The sequence below is a fragment of the Apaloderma vittatum genome, unplaced genomic scaffold (genome assembly GCF_000703405.1).
Source record: "Apaloderma vittatum isolate BGI_N311 unplaced genomic scaffold, ASM70340v1 scaffold179, whole genome shotgun sequence".
Lineage (NCBI taxonomy): Eukaryota > Metazoa > Chordata > Aves > Trogoniformes > Trogonidae > Apaloderma > Apaloderma vittatum.
Window position 1 is genome coordinate 43,749 of NW_009734377.1, and position 19,130 is coordinate 62,878.

Sequence of the window (19,130 nt, forward strand, 5' to 3'; positions counted from 1 at the left end):
CTATAACTTGTGTGAGGTTAAATGCACAGATTGTGATGGGAGACAGTAAGGACACCAGACCAGCTGAAAATCAAGTTGTGTGTTTGACAAAATAGGGATGGTGGGTGTCATCGTTTATCTGGTTTTTAGGTTTCCTCAAATCCTTGGCCACAAATGACAGGAGGAAAAAAAGCGTATTTCTTAGAAGGTAAGGGTAACACTTTAATTCATACTTGAAAATATATCACTCTGGGAACCAGCATCGCTGCGGTTTTGCATGTAAAAGGCCCACAGCAACTGTATACACACACACGCCGATCAACTGTGCGTGAAGGTACTCACTATGTGTGTTTTTATACATACATGCCCATATTCACATGCCACATCATTTTCAATACATGCCTTCTTTTTTAACACCCCGCTTAAGACTTTTCAAAGCTTATGAACATTATCAATTCTTAATTCAGAAGTACACTCTGTTTTATGATGTAAGCAGGCAACCTAAACGCAGCAGGGAAGTAAAATGCAGGTCAGGCACTAGGCACAGCTCCTGCAGAAAAATACTTCCTTCTGCACAAACACATCTTATTCCACAGACTGCAATTTGCTTTCCGAACTGCACTTCTTATTCAAGAGCAATGAATTAATTGGTTCATAAAAATAAATAATGTATTTCATGCATTCTTTTCCCAGAATAAGTTCTAACAACATGATATAAATGCTAACAAATGCAATACAACAGCTCCCTTTATGATTTTAACTCCCCAAAACAAAACTAGAAGAAATTGGAACCTAGAGTCTCATATTTTGATACACATTTCAATAATGTGTTCCACATTTCAATAATGTGTTCCAGTAAGAGTATGAACATGTCAGAGTTCCTAAAGTCAGAGTCAATACTCACTCTTAATGTGTGATGCTCTTGTGCCAGCAATGCTGTGACCTCCTCTTGTAAGGTGATGACCTCCAGAAATTGCCCCCAGAGAGCCATCAGAAGTGAGCAAAGCTGTGCAAGATTCATATTTATAAGTTCTGCCAGTTCATCAGGATTTTCCATTTTCTGAAGTAAAAGAAAAATACTTGTATGATTAACAGAGTAGACCATAATGTACAGATAAGAATCAAAAAAGGGTACTTTATCTTAGTGAGATTTTTAATTTAAAAAGTAACTTTCAAATGAGAATTGTTCTAGTATCAGAACTGAATTAATCTGTTACAACACTATTTTATGTTGCTTTAAATATTATCCAGTTGTCTTTTAGAATTAAGACTCCTGACCTTACATTAAAGCAACAATTCCATTTACGGCAACAATAACTGAGTTGCAACTGTTGTATCTTCTAGCATGCAAAAATACAGTATGACTGAAAGGAACAGGAATCAGAACACAGAAAATCAATACTTGCTGTGTTAGTCCAACTTTGATACAATCATAGGAAGTTAATAAAGACATCTGCATTTCAGAATAGTCACGACTCACAAAAACACCTATACGGTGCTGTACTTCTCCATACACTTTAAGCATAATCAGAAAGCAGCGTTCTAGTACAGATTTCCTACAACCACACCACACCAAGACAAATTCAAGGCAAAGCAAGTTTTTCCTTCTTAACAAGGACAACAAGGGTGACAAAGCTGGTGAAGGGCCTGGAGAACAGACCTTGTGAGGAGCAATTGAGGAAGCTGGGTCTGTTCAGTTTGACAAAGAGGAGGCTGAGGGGGGATCTCATCATGCTCTACAATTACTTGAAAGGACATTGTAGAGAGGTTGGTGCTGGTCTCTTCTCACAGGTAATTAGGGACAGAACCAGGGGGAATGGTTGCAAGTTGCAACAGGGCAAGTTTAGACTGGACATTAGGAAGAAATTCTTCACGGAAAGCGTGGTCAGACACTGGAATAGACTGCCTAGGGAGGTGGTTGAGTCGCCATCCCTGGATGTGTTCAAGTGTCGCTTAGATGTGGTGTTAGGTGATATGGTTTAGGGGTGACCTTGTAGCGTAGGGTCAATGGTTGGACTTGATGATCCCAAGGGTCTTTTCCAACCTCAATTGTTCTATGATGCTATGATTGTAACAAGAGACAGTAATCCTGTGATATAGCCCTGTGTTAGTCAATTGCAGACCTGCCGTTTTAGAAGAAAAATAGACTTTTTGAGAAACTCACTACAGGCACATCAGGCACTGAGGTAAAGGGTTTAAAAAGTAAAGATAGTGAAGATGCAAATCTAGCAATACTAAAGAGCAAGCAGAAAAAATGATTGCAAATACTGAAACACCAACTTAGGAGGCAAGAGTGGAAGTAAGAGGAACTTTTGACAAGAACTGCACAAAAGAATAGAAAGAACAAAATGGAAAAAATACAAACATATTTAGCAAGCTAAGAGAGAAACCGAAGAATTCAAAGAATCTATGTAAATGCAAAAAACCCTTTCAACACACAAAATAAATGAGTTGCCCATAGAGAGCTAATTCTGCGGGCTCTGTCTCCAGTTACAGAAATGCTATCCTCCGAAGGCCAGTACTGCAGATCCTTGCAGGTGCACTACTACTACAGCAAAGGCTACTGCTCCTCCAAAGCTGGGCACATGGCCCGCTCAGCTACAAAGCAAGGACAATCTTCAAAAGCAGTTTTAAAACCTCGCTATGACAAGGAAGTTTTAACTGTTCAGCTGGAGCTAGTTCTGACTAAGGAGAGCTGAGGAGACAATTCTAAGCAATCCGAAATGGACAGTGTTTCCTTGAGAGTGCAGGGAAACAGAAGGAGGAGACGGCATCAGGGTAAATCCTTCCAGACGAGGTGATGGCTTGGAGAATCTACTTTAGTACAACTCACTACTACTGCCCGATCTCCTGATGTTATTTGACACCATTCAAAACAAAGAATTCAAATTATAAATGCAGAAAATTCAATACGTGATTTTAACACAATTAATCCATCTTTCTATAATCTTCAGTTTCACAATACACAAAAGTTACCACCGGTAGTACTGACATGCGAAGCCACCAGATCAGTAGTTGAGTTTTGGAGTCAGTTGAGCAATCTCTCTTTGAATGAGGAAGAGTTGAAATAAGTATGGCAAAAAACCCACAGGATGTTATCACTGAAATCAAACAGTTTATTCCTAAGTAGCATATGAAATCAGCATACTCTACTTTTATAGTTATTTATTTAATATATGGGGAAAAAAATTACCTTTACTTCTTCACACAATTCTGTAAGACGAACTTCTACATCTATGTTTTCTGGAAAGATGAGAGGACACATCCTTGAAAAATGTACTTTCCAAGTTGCAGAGTAAAGTCAATTATCTCACAAAACAATTTTAAAACATGAAAAAGAACCCATCAAATAAAACCTGAAGCCATATTAGAGTGTCACAGTAAACTTTAAATCAATTAAATTATAAATTCTTCATAATTTCTGAGATTGAGGATAGAATAAGATTAATAATAAAAGTTTGCAAATGAGTATCATGATCACTTACCATGATACCTTATCAGGGATAACAATTTCCCATTCAAAATTATTATACTTGAAAATACTGTAATTTAAATGATACACTTTGCAGATTACCCACTGACAGCTGCTCAACTATTCAGCAGCAATGTCAGCGTTCACAATCAAGGTAATATGTTTTTTCTTTTACCTCAGATTTTCCAGAGATCTCTTTTCCAATAACATTTTTTATACAAGTATATCATTCATCTGATGTGAGTTACATGGATATACATGCAATTCTTTAATAGTCTGAAGAATTCTATTTTTCTCTAATTGAGAATTGTTCCCTAATTGATCTCTAATTGTTCTCTAATTGATCTTTCTCTCAATAGCTCAATGATAAGAGCAAATCAATCTTCCACAGTATGGCAGCTTAAACTCGATCTGCACCTTGAGTGATTTATTAATAAAGAAAATATATTTACTCCTTCACGGTTTTCCTTGTCATGGAAATAGACCATTCCTGGTCTATTTAAGGGAATTTGATGAATTAAATAATAGTTTGGTACTATGTTTTGACTTCCTTCTACATCTGAGGTAGTAGTAACAAAGGATCAATTTAGAAACCCTAAAATTCTCTGTAACAAGTATTTATATTTAAATTAATTTCTGAAACATAGTATTATGTAAAAACCTGCAGTGTTTCTTGAAAACACACACCAACAAAACATGCCTTAAATCTGCAATAATAAATTTAAGATACTGACAATGAACATAGGTTTACAGAACAGCAACAGTGTGTTTACTCAACTTATCTTCTAATTACATCACCTAAATTTGGTAAGTATATATTGATTTCCAGCTAACTCCATCCATTATACTTAGGTTTAAATTTAATGCCAAAAAAATTACCTCAGAACTCAAAGTTCTGAGAAAATATGCAAATCACAGAAATGCATGAAATTCTCAGAAAAAAAGGCTAGAAATGTTTTTGAAAGAGACTATATACACCTGTAGTAGCTAAATAGGACTTGATGACATTTATTCTGAAAATACATGAAAACAGTTTTAAGATATGATTCTACTTTTCATGTGTTTGTGGCCACACAACTTTTGTCATTTGTGAAAAAAATGGACTGTTTTCTCATGAGATACGAAACTGATTATTTCTCTTGTTTGTCAGACTGCAAATAAGAACAGGCTTTGAACAACACTTAAAACTCTGAGGTCTAAAATCACTGTGGAAAATCCCAAACTATAATGTTATATTAAAACCCAAGAGAGAATAAAGCTAATACAAGGCAAAAGGAAATGAAATACTAACATTCTACAGCAGTAATGTTCACCCAGCAAACATCTGATGCAATTTTGCTGGCTCTGCTAAAAAATAGTTTTGTTTTCTTTCTAAAATAAAATCAAACATAGTTATAGATGATTTAAGTTGGTGTCCCATTGTCCCCACTGTGAGACTGAACTGCCATTTTATTCTTATGTCACCACAAATTTCCTTGTGCTTAAAGAGCACTGTCATCTTTTGTGCCGCATCAGGCCAGCATCGACACTCTCCAAAGGGAGAAGTGGCCATTTAGATACAGACAAATGCATGTTCAGCTTTGAGAATGTCTTGTGAAGTGTTTGGAAGAATTAAACCTTAAGCTACCAGAAGCAATCTGAAAGATTTCTCAGGAAGATGAGGTATTAATCTTTAATTATCTAAAAAAATTGAGGATGCAATTAATTAAATGAAACTATAGTTATTAGCTATTTTATTTAGATGGTGATAACTAAGTTCTTCAGTTGCTTTTGTTTAGTGAAGTAGAACAACATTGAACTAAAAACCCAGTAATAATTTCTCATTTTATTATCTATATTCAGTCTAGAAACAAGTAGCTCAATTCTGCAGACTTCATCAGAGTTCAACATGGCTGAAGGGTGAAATAGTGCTCCTGTTCACAAAAGAACGTATTATTTTAAATTCTTAAGAATGGAGTAGTTTATATTATTAATCAAAAATCTGAGGGGTTATATCACCTGCTTTGAAAACATACCTAGGTAGGCGTCTCTCTGGGTGCGTGGATATTTTCTTCTGAGAAGGCGTTCATAAAGGACCTGCATGCTGGCCTTGGCTAGTTACAGGGATTGCACACACATGACTAGTTACTACACTCCTTTATCCATCTGTGATTTCTTACTTGCCTTAAAGTTAGTAAAAAAAGCTTATTGCTAGCCTAGCAATTAGTGCAGTTAGATCAGTACAGGAAAGCATATAATTTTAGTGTAGGTTCCCGATTAGATGTCACTCGTGATACACGTTAAGCTAGCAGTTGTTATTTCCTGCAACCAACACCACTTATATGTTCAATTACAGTAATCGAGTCCAGCAGTTGTCTGCACATGCTTCTGTAAAATCACTGTCTTATGTTAAAATTGTATGACAGAGGAATAGCAAAGCAAACAGAAGAAATACAATTAAGGAGATAATAATTTAATTTAAAACAAAAAAAGTGACAATTCTGGGATTTAAACAGGATTTGAGATTCTCTTCTGCAATGCCCATTTAAACTTCACGCATAGAATAACCACTATAAAATGGTTCGTTAACTTGAAAAATGAAAAATAAATGCAAATGACAATTGTGTAATTTGTGAACTCCAGAGAGCTTCAATTTCTTAAAAGACAGCACAGAAACACAGCTTTTTCTTTCTTTTTTTTACTGTTGATTGGGTTTTGAAAAAGTAGTATTAATGGTAGGCATTAGTTATTTTTCATGAGCAACAGGCAATATTAGCATAATTAATATTTACATTATTAGTCCTTTTTGTTATATCAATTGTCCCAATCACCATATACACAAAATAACTGAAATAAATGGGAAAAAAAAGATTTACAAATAAGAAAACAAAGTAATTCTAGCAGAGACTTAGAAAGTAACAAAAAAACCCTCCACGACACAGGAAACGAACTGTAGGCAGAAAAGGTACAATGGATGTTAAATGTAAGTAGTAATTTTCTCTTCATATATTTTGAGTATTTCTGTTCAAGCTTGCATTCCTAGAGGTAAGCTAAATTACCCAGAGAAATGACAAAAGGACTGATTCAAGTTCCACTGAAGCTTATGATTTTGGTGGCTTCATACAACCCAACCATGCAACTCAACGGCCGGGGCTTTTTTCTATTACCTATATTTTATGTAGGAATGTTTTAGGAGAATTGAAGGTCCTATCTGAAACATTTAAGTATCGAGATCAGTTAAGCCTATCCTTACAACAATAGTTGTTGTTTCCCAAATAGAAAAAGCACATTTTGTCCTTAAAAGGAAGACAGAGAGTTGAGTCATTCCTTTAATAGGGTGTTCCCCTCCATATCAAGATTAAGATAACTGACACAGAAATATTCTTTGCACCACAGCTGTAGCAGCATTTTTGCTTCTATAAAGAGAAAGCCTCAATTTCTGGTATTTTTCACTGCACAGATTCGTAACTCAGTTCTTTCTTCCCTCTAAAAAAAATTGGGTTTTGAAAAATGGCTTTGCATTTTGCAATATATAAGTGAAACATTCTTTGAATAGCTAATTGACCACATCATATTTTTAAAATATCTTACATATCTCAATTTCCAACCTTACAGTTTCATAATGCTTTCATAATTCATAGGTAACTGAGCCTGTCTAAAAAGTTACACTAAAATCGGACCTAGAAGCAATTTCTTCATGTAGGCCTTTTTTCAGATAAATCTCCATTGTAATATTCTTCTCAAATCAAAGCCTACAGAGTTCCACTTTTTATACAAATATGTAATGTTTCCTCTTAACAAACAAACAAGTGCAGCATTCCACTCGAGCTAAAAGTTTCTCTGACTTTCTCACCACTAAACACAATGATCTGAAATAACTGGACAAATTAAGAAAAAAAAAAAGTACCTGCATCAATTTTCATCTCCTCATCTTAATGGTAAAGTGACAGTACTGCTTTATTTTTATTTTTCTCTTGAGATACTAAAGCTCAGTTGGAGCAAAAAGATTTTAGACATACAAGGTGTACAAAACCAATGCTAGTTTAGTCTAGAAGAAGGGTATTCTTAATAAACATTGTCAGGAAAGTGATACATTTTATTAAATTCAACATACCCAGTTCAATTCGGTGGGAAGAGGGGAGCTCCTTGGCTATCATAAGAAAGTAACTGTGTAACCCTTTGAAAGCAAGAAGCAAACTGGCACAAAGCGTATAGTGGAAATTATAGGCATGGCTGAGGAAAGACTCTGAAACAACAAAACTGCAACCCTAAAAAAAAGAAAAGAAAAAATATGAGACACATACTAATTCTGTAAAATAAATGAAGCGTTAACAGGGTAACTAAAAAGATAGATAAGCAAATTGCCTCTTTTCAAAAATCTCATCCATATTTTTTCGATTTCCAAAGGATTGCATTAGATTAAAGAAGAAAGTTAAGTGCTTAATACCATAAGCTTTTCATCTGCCTGTCCCTGAAGCACGTAACACTGCCTTTTGCAAAAAAATTTCTCATTTTCCATATCACGTGGCACTCCAAAGTAACCCTAACAAAGCTTGTTCTTTATCAAGTAATATTGCTGCCCAAAGGATAAAATTCACGCTGCCCAATAAAATATAAACAGAATACTAAACTCATATATTCTTACATCTGCTGACAACTGTTTCGTGTAGTTATTGCCAAAGACCACGCTTTCAAGAGAAGGAATCACAGAGTCCCTGTTTTGTGCTGGTGCATTCCTGTTCAACCACGTATTCTTCACTGGGCGAGGAAAACTGCAAAAAGCACAGATCAACTATTAATTTTAACACGCTATGTGTCACAACACCATCATAGTTTAAACAAAATCCTGATCTTCCTTGACAAGTAGTAGAAACAAGGACCTACAGTAAGATCCTAGAAGTTCCTAGCATGGTGGGATGCCCTCTGAAAACCCCTCAGGATGGCCCAGATATCTCAGTCAGGTCTCTGGTGTCACAAGAGGGGAGCAGCGCTTCTGAAGTGGTTTTCTTCAAAGCACATCTCCAGCTAGTTGGAGAAACTGAAGAAATTTTTACCCTTGACTGTTTTGTTGCCATCTCTGACCATGAAGGTCAGCAAGCTCTGTGCCAGAGGCCTGTGGGAGCTCTTCCTCGTTATTTCCAATGGATATCTCAATTTCAACAATATTTCTGTAAGTTGAAACCATGGAGATAAATTTTGACCCACAACAGTAAGAAGCACTCATCTTCTGCCAACTTTGCTGTGGGGACTTTACCTCCTAAAAGTGAAGCAGCAGCGAGCAGCTGGAAAGCTGTCACAGAAACTGCCATCACTATTTTCCTAAGGAATGCCTGACCTCTGCCTGCTGAGGAGGAGAGCCCATCCCGAATCCCTGGGAGAACAGAGCATCCTGCAACAGTAGCCTTGTGAGAAAAAAGAACTAAGAAAAATGAAAGACGAACTAACACAGGAAGTGAGGACTTTCAGATAATGGGCAGATATAAGCGCTGACAGCTTCATAAAAAGAGCAGATTGTACAGGACTCCAGGGCTGTAACCAAGCGGAATTATCTCCTCTCTTGCAAGGAAGGTGTCAATATCAGCTGTTCACACAAGAAAGTCAACCTAGATGCTACTCTGAAAATGACAACACTCAAAAAGTAACCCCCTAGGAAAGGAAGTGGTGCCAGTAATCTGAGCGTGACCCAAGCAGGTGCAAACTGTCACCCAGGAAAGGCCAAAGGATGAAGGTGAGTGAAGTCTGCCATGTTCAGGTTTTTCAGAAAGAGGTGTTCCAGAAAAGTGAGCCAGATATGGATATGGCAACTCTCAATCATTTGCTGAATCACAGAATCACTACAGTTGGACAAGACCTCTACGATCATTTAGTCCAACTGTCAACCCAACACTACCATGACCACTAAACTATGTCCTGAAATGCCACATTCACACATTTTTTATGGTGTAGCTCAGCTGAAATAAAACACTGTAAATCTGAAAAAAAATTATTTAAAGGAAAACTTGGATCCTTAAAATAATTTTGTAGACACCAGTAACGTTCTATTCTGAAGATAATGCAAGCAGCACGAAGTTGCTGTTTTGTTTCAATATCTCCTTACACAACCTATATCAAGTTGAGGTTTAAAATTAAATGGCATTACTGTATGAAAAGCCAGAAACGGAAAGCTTGAAAAACCAGAAACAAGAAAAAATAAGTCAGAATTTCCGCAACCTTTTAAAAAGTCAGTAGGGAGAAATACATTTCTGACTCAAAATTCTGACAAAATCTAGTTTTCATTTTCTGACAATTCAGTGAATTTTGATCCTACAGCTATAGGACAAATAAAGGTGAAATACCTGAATTTCAGTCATGGTACAGTGTGACAACTTCCGCTTTACATGTCTGCTACTACTTTAAGTTCATTATTTTAACAGATAAAGTCTTCAACAACTATACTAGGTTAAGGTAACTCCTACCTTCTCAGTACTTATTTCCTCTCCCAAATAATGCCACCCCTTCAGATGTGCCGGTTCAGTTACTATATATAATCATGCCTAAAATACACCATCAAAACAACCCAACTTGGAAAGAAAAAAAAAAAAAAACAAAAAGGACAAAAAGCCAGCTGAACTCTCCAAAGCAGCACAGCTGTACTACACAGAACAGCTGTTTAACACACACAGAGACATGGCTTTCCATGACGTAAAGTCAGGGACAAGCAGTAGGAATATCTTAAGCTAAAGGTCTGGACATTTATGGCACAGACTGTATTTGAATGTGAAAAAAACCTGGGGGACGTAGCATGGAGTATCTGAAGATCGTGAACGAAAGCAGACGGATATGCTAAAGAAAAAGTGGTGCCAAGTCCACTTTAGAAAACGTTAAATGCATCATGTGCAGACCCCATTGCCATGACAGCAGTAACTGAAAACTGCGAAGAGAGCAGACAGACAGAAGATGCCCTCCTTGTATTACTGGCACCTACTCCACTCACCAGCTACAGTGACCAGCAGATCTTCCCGATTAAGAAAATACACAAATATTTATACATAGCCATATTTATACATTTATAAATATACATGCATAAATATAGATACCATATACACATGTATAAATATAGATATCTACATACATGTGTATTTATATGTATAAATACATATATTTACACATATAAATACAGATATTTATACATTACTACTCTTCTCTGGTCTTGGGGATTGTCTCTCTTCTACAATACATACTCTTATTTCTAAAAACAAACTGAAATTTGTTTCATGTAACTTTGAAAACAAGTTGTTCCTCATCCCCCTGGGCCCTGAATTCCAAAATCATCATAAGTAAACTAAAATCATCATAAAGTAAACTATATTAGATATCGATTTGACTCCTTAGAGTATTCTATTTTTATACCACTTCCATTTGGAAACTCAGTAATTTATTTGGATTTTATTAGCAAGAGATTACCTTATCAATGGCTGATGCAGAGCGACCAAAGAAGCATGGACGATAACCGATATGACAGAAAGGTGGAAGTAATCAAACATAACATTGACGTAATGATGAAGGCCTCGGTGTAAGTTAAAGTGCAACTTTAAAGTTCGGCTACTAATGGGCTGTAGTGTGCTCAGGTCATCTGGTCTAAAGAGAAATTTAAATAGAACAACATACAATTAGAACAATCATATTTAAAGTGAAAGTTATTAATAACTGACACAGATAGCAATTTAGCAGAGATCTATACTTAGGAATGCATCTCTCCCAGGGAAAAAAAAATACAAAAAAACCCCACAACAACAAACCAGAATGAGACAAACCAGTCATGAAATCTTAACAGACTAAACAGAGCTAAACAGAAGCAATTCTGCTCAGAGAGTTTTGCCTCTCTGTTCAGTGTCTTCTTAAAGACTACATGTTCTGAAGTTCGCAGCATGTTTCTGCAGACAGTGTGTGCTACTGGCAGTGATAACACCTGATGTTTGCAGTTACTGCCTGGGACTGGGATGCAGAAAGGCTCTTGCTTGTACTTATTCCTACAGTGCCCAAGGCCACTGCTGGCTCTTGTGTGCCACACTGGGGGTGCCGGGTAGTGAGAGGGGTCACAAGGAAGTAAAAGGTTGCACCTCCGGTGAGTTACAGACAAGAAAAGCGACCAACAAGAGCGTTCCATTCCATACACATCATATTCAGTATAAAAACTTGAGGGATCACAAGGGTTTAGGCCTCTTTTTCTTCTTCAGTGGCCGGCATCTGAGGAGGGCTCCATCTGATCTCATGCTTTTGATACCGATCCCGAGTTCCTGAATCCAGCTCCTGTATCCAGCTCCCCTCTGCCACCGAGCCTGGCGCCGCCTGCTCTGCAGCATCAGTGGGGATTCATAGTGGCGAGTAGTTGGGTTCAATACTGTATTTGTATATAGTTTATTATTTTTATTATTTCCTTATTCATTACAGCTGTTTTATTTTTATTATTTTTCCCAATCCTTAAGTCTCTCTGCCTCATAGAATCATAGAATGTTCGGGGTTGGAAGGGACCTCTAGAGATCATCTAGTCCAACCCCCTGCCAGAGCAGGATCCCCTAGGGCAGCCACACAGGAACACATCCAGGCAGGTTTTGAAAGTCTCCAGAGAAGGAGACTCCACAACCTCTCTGGGCAGCCTGTGCCAGTGCTCCAACACCCTCACAGTAAAGAAATTTTTCCTCATGTTGATGTGGAACTCCCTATGTCCTAACTTAAACCCATTATTCATTGTTCTATTACTGGGCACCACTGAGAAGAGATTGTCCCCTTCCCCTTGACACCCACCCCTCAGATATTTCTATACGTTAATAAGGTCCCCTCTCAGTCATCTCCTTTCAAGGCTAAACAGTCCCAGTTCTCTCAGTCTCTCTTCACAGGAGAGATGTTCAAGTCCCTTTATCATCCTCGTAGCTCTCCATTGGACTCTCTCCAGTAGGTCCCTGTCTCTCTTGAATTGGGGAGCCCAAAACTGGACACGGGATTCCAGGTGTGGTCTCACCAGGGCAGAGTAGAGGGAGAGGAGAACTTCCCTAGACCTGCTGGACACACTTTTCCTTCCTTTTTGGGAAAGGAGAGGGGGTTAGAGAGCATCTGTCAGCGTTCAGTGGACGGCCCAGCCCTAACCCAAGTCAATTACAGATTTAATCAGCTTAAAAAATTGACATATATTGTGGCTTTAACAAAACCTTCTGTATTTAAACTTACGAATAGTCTGTATCCGTGAAGTGCAGATCTAATGTTAGCAGAAAATTCATTTCATTAAGAGACTCCTCAATCTAAAAAGAAATTGTAGAACCATGAAATCTTCAGGTCTCTTATTTATACTAATCCAAATAGTACATAAAAAAGACTCAATTATCTCAATATAGTAAAGTAGAATGGGAGATTACCTTCCTCTCATCTAATAGCATTTTTATTTTGAAAATCATCACGTCGTTCACAGAAACCTCCTCATTTTTGTAAAGAATCTGAAACGTTTTACTGCAAACTATATTGTCATGAATTGAAGCGGGAAAAGCAAGCTCTGCAGCTGAAAAGAGAAACAAGTATAAATATAATTGGCCTAGAATCTGGAAACCCCAAAGCAGCTAGTAAGTGGAACTATCATTCCTATCAGTTTCATGACCACTATTAAAACCGTAACATCAACACTATCAGCAGTTTCCATTTCGGTCCGCAACTGCTGGAGTTGGAAGGAGTGCATTTTGTTTCAAAGAAATATTCTATCAGTTTTTCTAATGTAATTTGCTTTTAATATAAATTCCAAACTGAAGAATTTTTACTTCATTCCAAATCAGAGTAAGACATTCTAGGTATCAAAAACCCTAATAAAATCCTGACATCTGCCTTGTTTCATCCAGCATTCATGTTGATTTACAAGGTTTAACCACACCGAGAATTCTTAATTACCTACAGATGAAGTTAGATGGCAGAGAAATTAAATGACATATATCACTTCACTGAATTAATCAAGAACAGAAGCGGTTCATTCTTTACTTTCAGACCTTTGCATACTACTCTGGCCACACCAGTTCCAAGTGTATCACCTAAACTTACATTTCTCATCCAATACGACATTTCTGCTTTCAGTCCACAGGCTGCTCATCAGAAAGTCAGAAAAAATGTGATAAACGGTTGGGAAATCCTTTGCCAAAAAAAAGTTAATGACTTGCAGAAGAAACAAGTAAGGGAATGGTTTAAAACTGTTACTGAAGAAGAATTTAGCATAATAGCAAGGGGTTATCACATAGGAAATATCATGATGGGCACTGTCCCATGGAAGAACACATAAAAGAAGGTGGAACTTGAAGAACAGAAGTAACAGATATACTGACACTTTCTTATCACTCCTCTGCAAGCAGGCTCAATAACATTAACCTCTTCCAGAACACCAAGTCTAACAGACTGTGTAAACAGGCGTGCAAAACATTCTTTTAAAATTCTTTCGATTATTCTTAATAAATTACTTAAAAAAAAAAAAGAAATCTGCAAAGTTTGTGCTTTACAGATTTGAGGTCTACAGACCTCTGACAGAAAATCACCACACCTGGCAAATATTGCCACTCTATAATCTTCCTAACAACTTAGCTCAACTTCCCTTCAGAAACTAGAAAAAAGCAAAAACACTGGGCTTTGCTGAAGTACTTTCACACATACCATCCATTTTGGCGTCCTGGACAAAAAGCTTACAAAGGCTGAATTTCTAAAGTCTGATTCCCCTATACAAAATGCCACTTTCAGCTGATATCCGTGACACCTGTCACAGGTGAAGGGCAGAGCGAGTACGGTTTCACATGACACGTAAACTGATAGAACCACACAGCATCAGCAAATGGGATCCCCGCCTCGTCTGATACAAAAGAAGTAACGGAGACACATGGCTGAGGCCCCACTTCCTTTGCAGTGGCTGAACTCTTGAGTGAGAGCCCTCGGTTCTGCTGACCTCTGTGTAACGCGAAACGGCACCCCCAGATATGAGAGAGGAGTGGAAGAGGAAAAGCTGATGCCAGGAAAGGGCTGAGCCACATCTACGTGGAGAGCAAGGTCTCACGAACGTGTAGTCAACAAGGCAGAACTACTGTTTTTCAAGTCAGCTTCACACTGACTGGCCAAGGCTATTTCTAAGCTTCTATCCACACAAAAAAAACATCTTGACAATGGAGAAGGAAAAATAACGGGGAATTAATTTAGTGTTGCACTGTGAAAGCAGACATCTCATTCCTAACCTTTTTTTTTTTTTTTTTCCTTTCTTAAAACCAGCCCCAAGTTTCTGATAGCAGGAATTCAGGGCAGCCTCAAAGCTCAAATAACCTCACACAGGCTAGAGTTACATATGTTTTCTTTTAACTTCCTACAGCATGACTACGTTCCCCTTCGAATTACAAGAATGCCTGGAGACATTCACACAGCTGGAGCTAAAGTAAGTGGCTTGTCCTATCCCATCTGTAAAGATACTCATTCTGGCAATTCCAAGAAATTCTAGTGAGCTACCGAAGGACGTGAGAAATACAAATGGAAGAAAACTGGATTTAAATTATCACAGGACCTCACGAAGACCTAGGAAGGGCTGGGCAAGGAGCAGAAGGTGATGCAACGGAACAGGAAGAACGGAAAAACTGAGAATGTGTATTTGACTTGGGGAAACTAAACGAAGAGAGAATTCAAACAAACCATATGTGGGAGAGAGAATAACACACAGATAAGGTAAGGAAACTGCAGGTGACTCGTGCTGAGGCTAGGGAGAACTAGAAGTAGGCAAAATGACTTGGACTGGAGTGGGAAAACCTCGACACTGTCAAAGGGAGTAAGGATTTAGAAGAGCTCAACATGAGGAAGGCAGCATAGGAAGAAGCAGCTGACCAGCACAGGACACCATTCTTGGGAGCGAGAGCTGTGGTCTCCAGCCCAGCCTCCTCTCTGGTCAACAAGCTGCAGACACTTTCAGGCAGTGGGTTGACTCTCTTAGTCCTAGTCTACACAGAGCCTACAGCAGGCTCTGTAACTGGTACCAGCTATTCCACCACCTTGAGGAGAGCCGTGAGTTAGAGCTACAGTGTCCGGTTCTGCTGAATGAAGCAAGCAGCTGAACTGAATGGAAGACAGAGGTCCTCAGCAAGACCAAGCACTATCATATCCACAAGAAGGACAAACTGACACCCTCTTACTGACCAGTTTGTACCCTCCTCTCTGCTTTGTAGTGACACAAACATTATCAGTAACTACCTGATAAACCAAACCAAGAGACTGATTTAAAATCACCCCAGTTTTCAGCTTTGGAGGGGTTTGGTTTTCAGAAAAAACGTTGCTTGTGAGCTGAATGTGTTTCCCAGTACCTGGGTCAAATCAGACACTTGTGTCAACAAGGCACAGAGTAAGGAGGAGAGGCCAGAGGCAATCACAGGCTGGGTTTTGGATTCTTTTGGGGCAGCACTGATGATATAAACTCTCATCAAATTGCAGTGTTAATGTTTACATCCTTTATTCTTAATAACGAGAGACATGAGAGCTAACACATATGTCACAGTTTACTAAAAAGATTGCAGCTTCCTGAAAAAATAACTGAAGACCACTCTAACATACACCATGGAGTGAAAAAACGTTTTTTTCAGCAATATTAAATATATTGTTAAGCAATACTATTAAAAAAGTATGCTTTACTAAAGGATCAGTTTGGCAGAGCTGGATTCCCTAAACCACACTAAACTTTGCCTTTGAAGTGGTATATTCCTGGTTCACACTATTTATTTATTTATTTAACATAAATCCAAGAAACGTTCAAGAAGATTGACTGAAATTCAATATCTATATTTCATGCACCACTCGGAGTTACTTTTAAAATAGCTTCCAAAACTCAGGTTTCAGTAACCTCACAGCACATTTTCTCAGGCTGCAGTAGGTTTTTCTTCCTTGCATTCAAGAATTCCACCTGACACTTGAAAACTTAATTCATGTTTTGCTTTCCATATTTCTACAGCATGCTGCGGTGCGTGCTTCACAGAGTACTAACAGGTTTCTCCAGTTTCAGTTTGCCTGGACAAAGACACCAAAACTGAGTGCCAGGTTAAAAAAAAGAAAAAAGACGAATGAATGGGTATTCTCTTCAGGAGATGAATCAGTTTTCAACTTTGCTACCAGACAATAAAAGAGCAAGTTTGAAAACAGCAAGACTGGATCCTTTCAGCCTTCGTTTTGAAAAAACAAAATAGTTTAGCAATCTCTATAAGAATCTGTATCTGAATTTCTCCACTACTTTGAGGTATTTACTTAAACAAGATTTGATCTTGGTCATCTTAGTCTGAAACATGGAGAAGACTGAAGAGATCAGTGGAAAAACCAGAAGATACTAAAAAGGAATCACCACGTTTTGCTACCAGCAAATGGAATTAACAGAGGAAAAACCATAACACATTCTGTTATCAACTTCTGAGTCTCACTGCTAAGAACAAGCTAGTTTTTCAGCAGGTGATCATGAAACAATCTGTATTTTTATTGTGTTAATAACAAAATTAAACCCGCTTTTATATTAGTTGTAACAATATGAGACAAAAACCACACTCCCTTAATTAGCAAAGCAAGACCATGACCTCATTTACTGCAAGTTTTTGCACTTACCAGTTGCATGTAACAAGCTAGCTTCTAATTTGTGTGGAATTCTTGGAGGAATTTTCATAGACGCACGAATCTGGTAAAAGCTAAAGCAAAAGACAGTGATTTGCAACACATAGCACAGGTACATTTCATTTACCATATACAGATAAATACAGTAATAAAGATGGGCAAGTGGGAAGGAGGAAGAGGGCAAGGAAGACTACAAAGTTTAAAACTGTCTTATTTTGACTCTTTCTCCTGTTGTTTGTTTCTTTTTCCTTACTCGTAACCAGAGCAGCAGCCAAATATGAATAAAAGGAGGAAGCCTCAACACAAGAGTGAGTCCCTCCACAGCCCCGAGAGCTGGTGCAAATGGTCATGGAGATACACAGGGACCTACACCGGGGAACTGAAATGAATGAAAAACTGGGATTGTCACCTACGCTACAGCCACCTCAGAAGGATCTACCATGTAGCACATCTACAGGACTGCTACAGCCAGCTCTGCCACTGAAGCAGCTATTCGTGAAACTGCAAGCCCCCCCTTCCAGGATCCCCAGAAAATACACTGCCTACCAAACACTCTCTACATTGCTTTTGGCCACCAGATACTAAAAAGTGCAAATAAAGGATCACACTAGACAAAATGTTGCAGTACTTGCAGTGTGAAGACACAGTACTACTGTCTTTATGCTATCAAAGGCGGGAACTGAAGGCTTAAAAGACTAAAATTTAAAAAAACCAAACAACAAAAAAAAACCCAACCAAAAAAAAACCAACCTTATTCAGCTCCATCTTTGATTTTCATCTATGAAATCCCTAATTGTAATCCGTATTGATTTTACAGAAGTCTGTACATAACACAAGAATCCATAAATACACTTAGATGATACGTTCTATCCATCTCATCCCACTTCAGATAATTCCTCAGTGAGCTGACACGACCCACCACACAGCTCCACGAACACCCACAAAAGGGAGGAAGCAAGAGCATTCAGCAGTAGAGAGCAGGAAGATAAAAATGCCCTTTTTGGCAGAAGCACAGTCCTAAATGCCCACATGAGCAGGCAATTTATCCTTTGTATTCCACTCACTGCGTACAAGCACTCACAGTCTTTTGGTTCGTTTTTATCATTCCCACTATGCAAATCCAAACTACTCTATCAGCTGTGTTGTTCTGATTTTGCCTTCTAATACTTCAACTAAAGCTGAGCAGCCAGGACTTCACTAGCAACTGGCTCAACTGTGTACTAGCCCAACAATCAACCAAAGAAAAAAATTCTTGATTTAATCCTTCCACAAAATTAGTATGTAAACTTTAGTCTGATAAAAAAACTACACATCAAATAATGTTTCATAACAGAAGATACTTAACGACTGGGTGATACTGCTAGAGATAAGAGATGATAGCTAAATGTTTCCTATCTTTTAAAAAATAATCAAATAAAACTTAAACCACTGAAAAATAATAATTTCATATTTTGCTTTTAGAAACCCACAGGTCAAACCATGATTCCATATATACTTCTTACTGATTCATAAACAGCAAATTAATTCATTTTGTATTGCATTTTAAAAAACCCCAAAATTAAGCTTCCACTGCCATCTTCTCTCAGAGTATAAGTAACTGAGGAGATTACAAGAGCCCTCTCAACATTAATCCAGGAGGATGAGATCTAATACACTGATGTGCTCCTTTTCTGTGGGTCACACGTGACTTCCATCATACAATTAGACACTCATTTCACCTATACTTAGGACATGATACATTATAATGCGTAATAGTCTCAGCAGGGAGATACTTCCTACCAGCTCCAGTTTAAGCATAATTTCTGAATCCGCAGTAAACCTGTACCAAGAAGCTGCCACCTCACCATTACAGGCTGCATCTTCCCGTGATGCCGAAGGCTAGCTTGTCATGGCAGAGCACACTGCTTGTTAAGAAAAGAATGCAAAATCATTGGTACGGTTTATATTATGTCTCAGTAGTTTAGAGACATTTTACTTCATCTCACTCTAACCTTACAAACGTACTATAGGTAAAACGAAAGGCAAAGGCAAAATAAGAAGGGAGCACCAAACACAGAAAAAGGTGCAATGTTGATATTCCTGC

General features: G+C 38.0%; 1 protein-coding gene across 1 annotated transcript in view; it reads right to left on the reverse strand.

Annotated features, from left to right (window-relative positions):
- FAM135A (family with sequence similarity 135, member A) overlaps window positions 1–19,130 on the reverse strand; it is a 62,099-nt gene that overhangs the window by 39,949 nt on the left and 3,020 nt on the right. The window contains exons 2-10 of the mRNA XM_009876218.1: window positions 17,042–17,121; window positions 12,820–12,959; window positions 12,635–12,705; window positions 10,874–11,047; window positions 8,076–8,202; window positions 7,545–7,698; window positions 5,467–5,544; window positions 3,173–3,222; window positions 884–1,039 (exon numbers count right to left, since the gene is read on the reverse strand). Of these exons, the coding sequence (XP_009874520.1) occupies window positions 884–1,039; window positions 3,173–3,222; window positions 5,467–5,544; window positions 7,545–7,698; window positions 8,076–8,202; window positions 10,874–11,047; window positions 12,635–12,705; window positions 12,820–12,959; window positions 17,042–17,121 (1,030 nt within the window). The remainder of the gene's footprint in view (window positions 1–883; window positions 1,040–3,172; window positions 3,223–5,466; window positions 5,545–7,544; window positions 7,699–8,075; window positions 8,203–10,873; window positions 11,048–12,634; window positions 12,706–12,819; window positions 12,960–17,041; window positions 17,122–19,130) is intronic.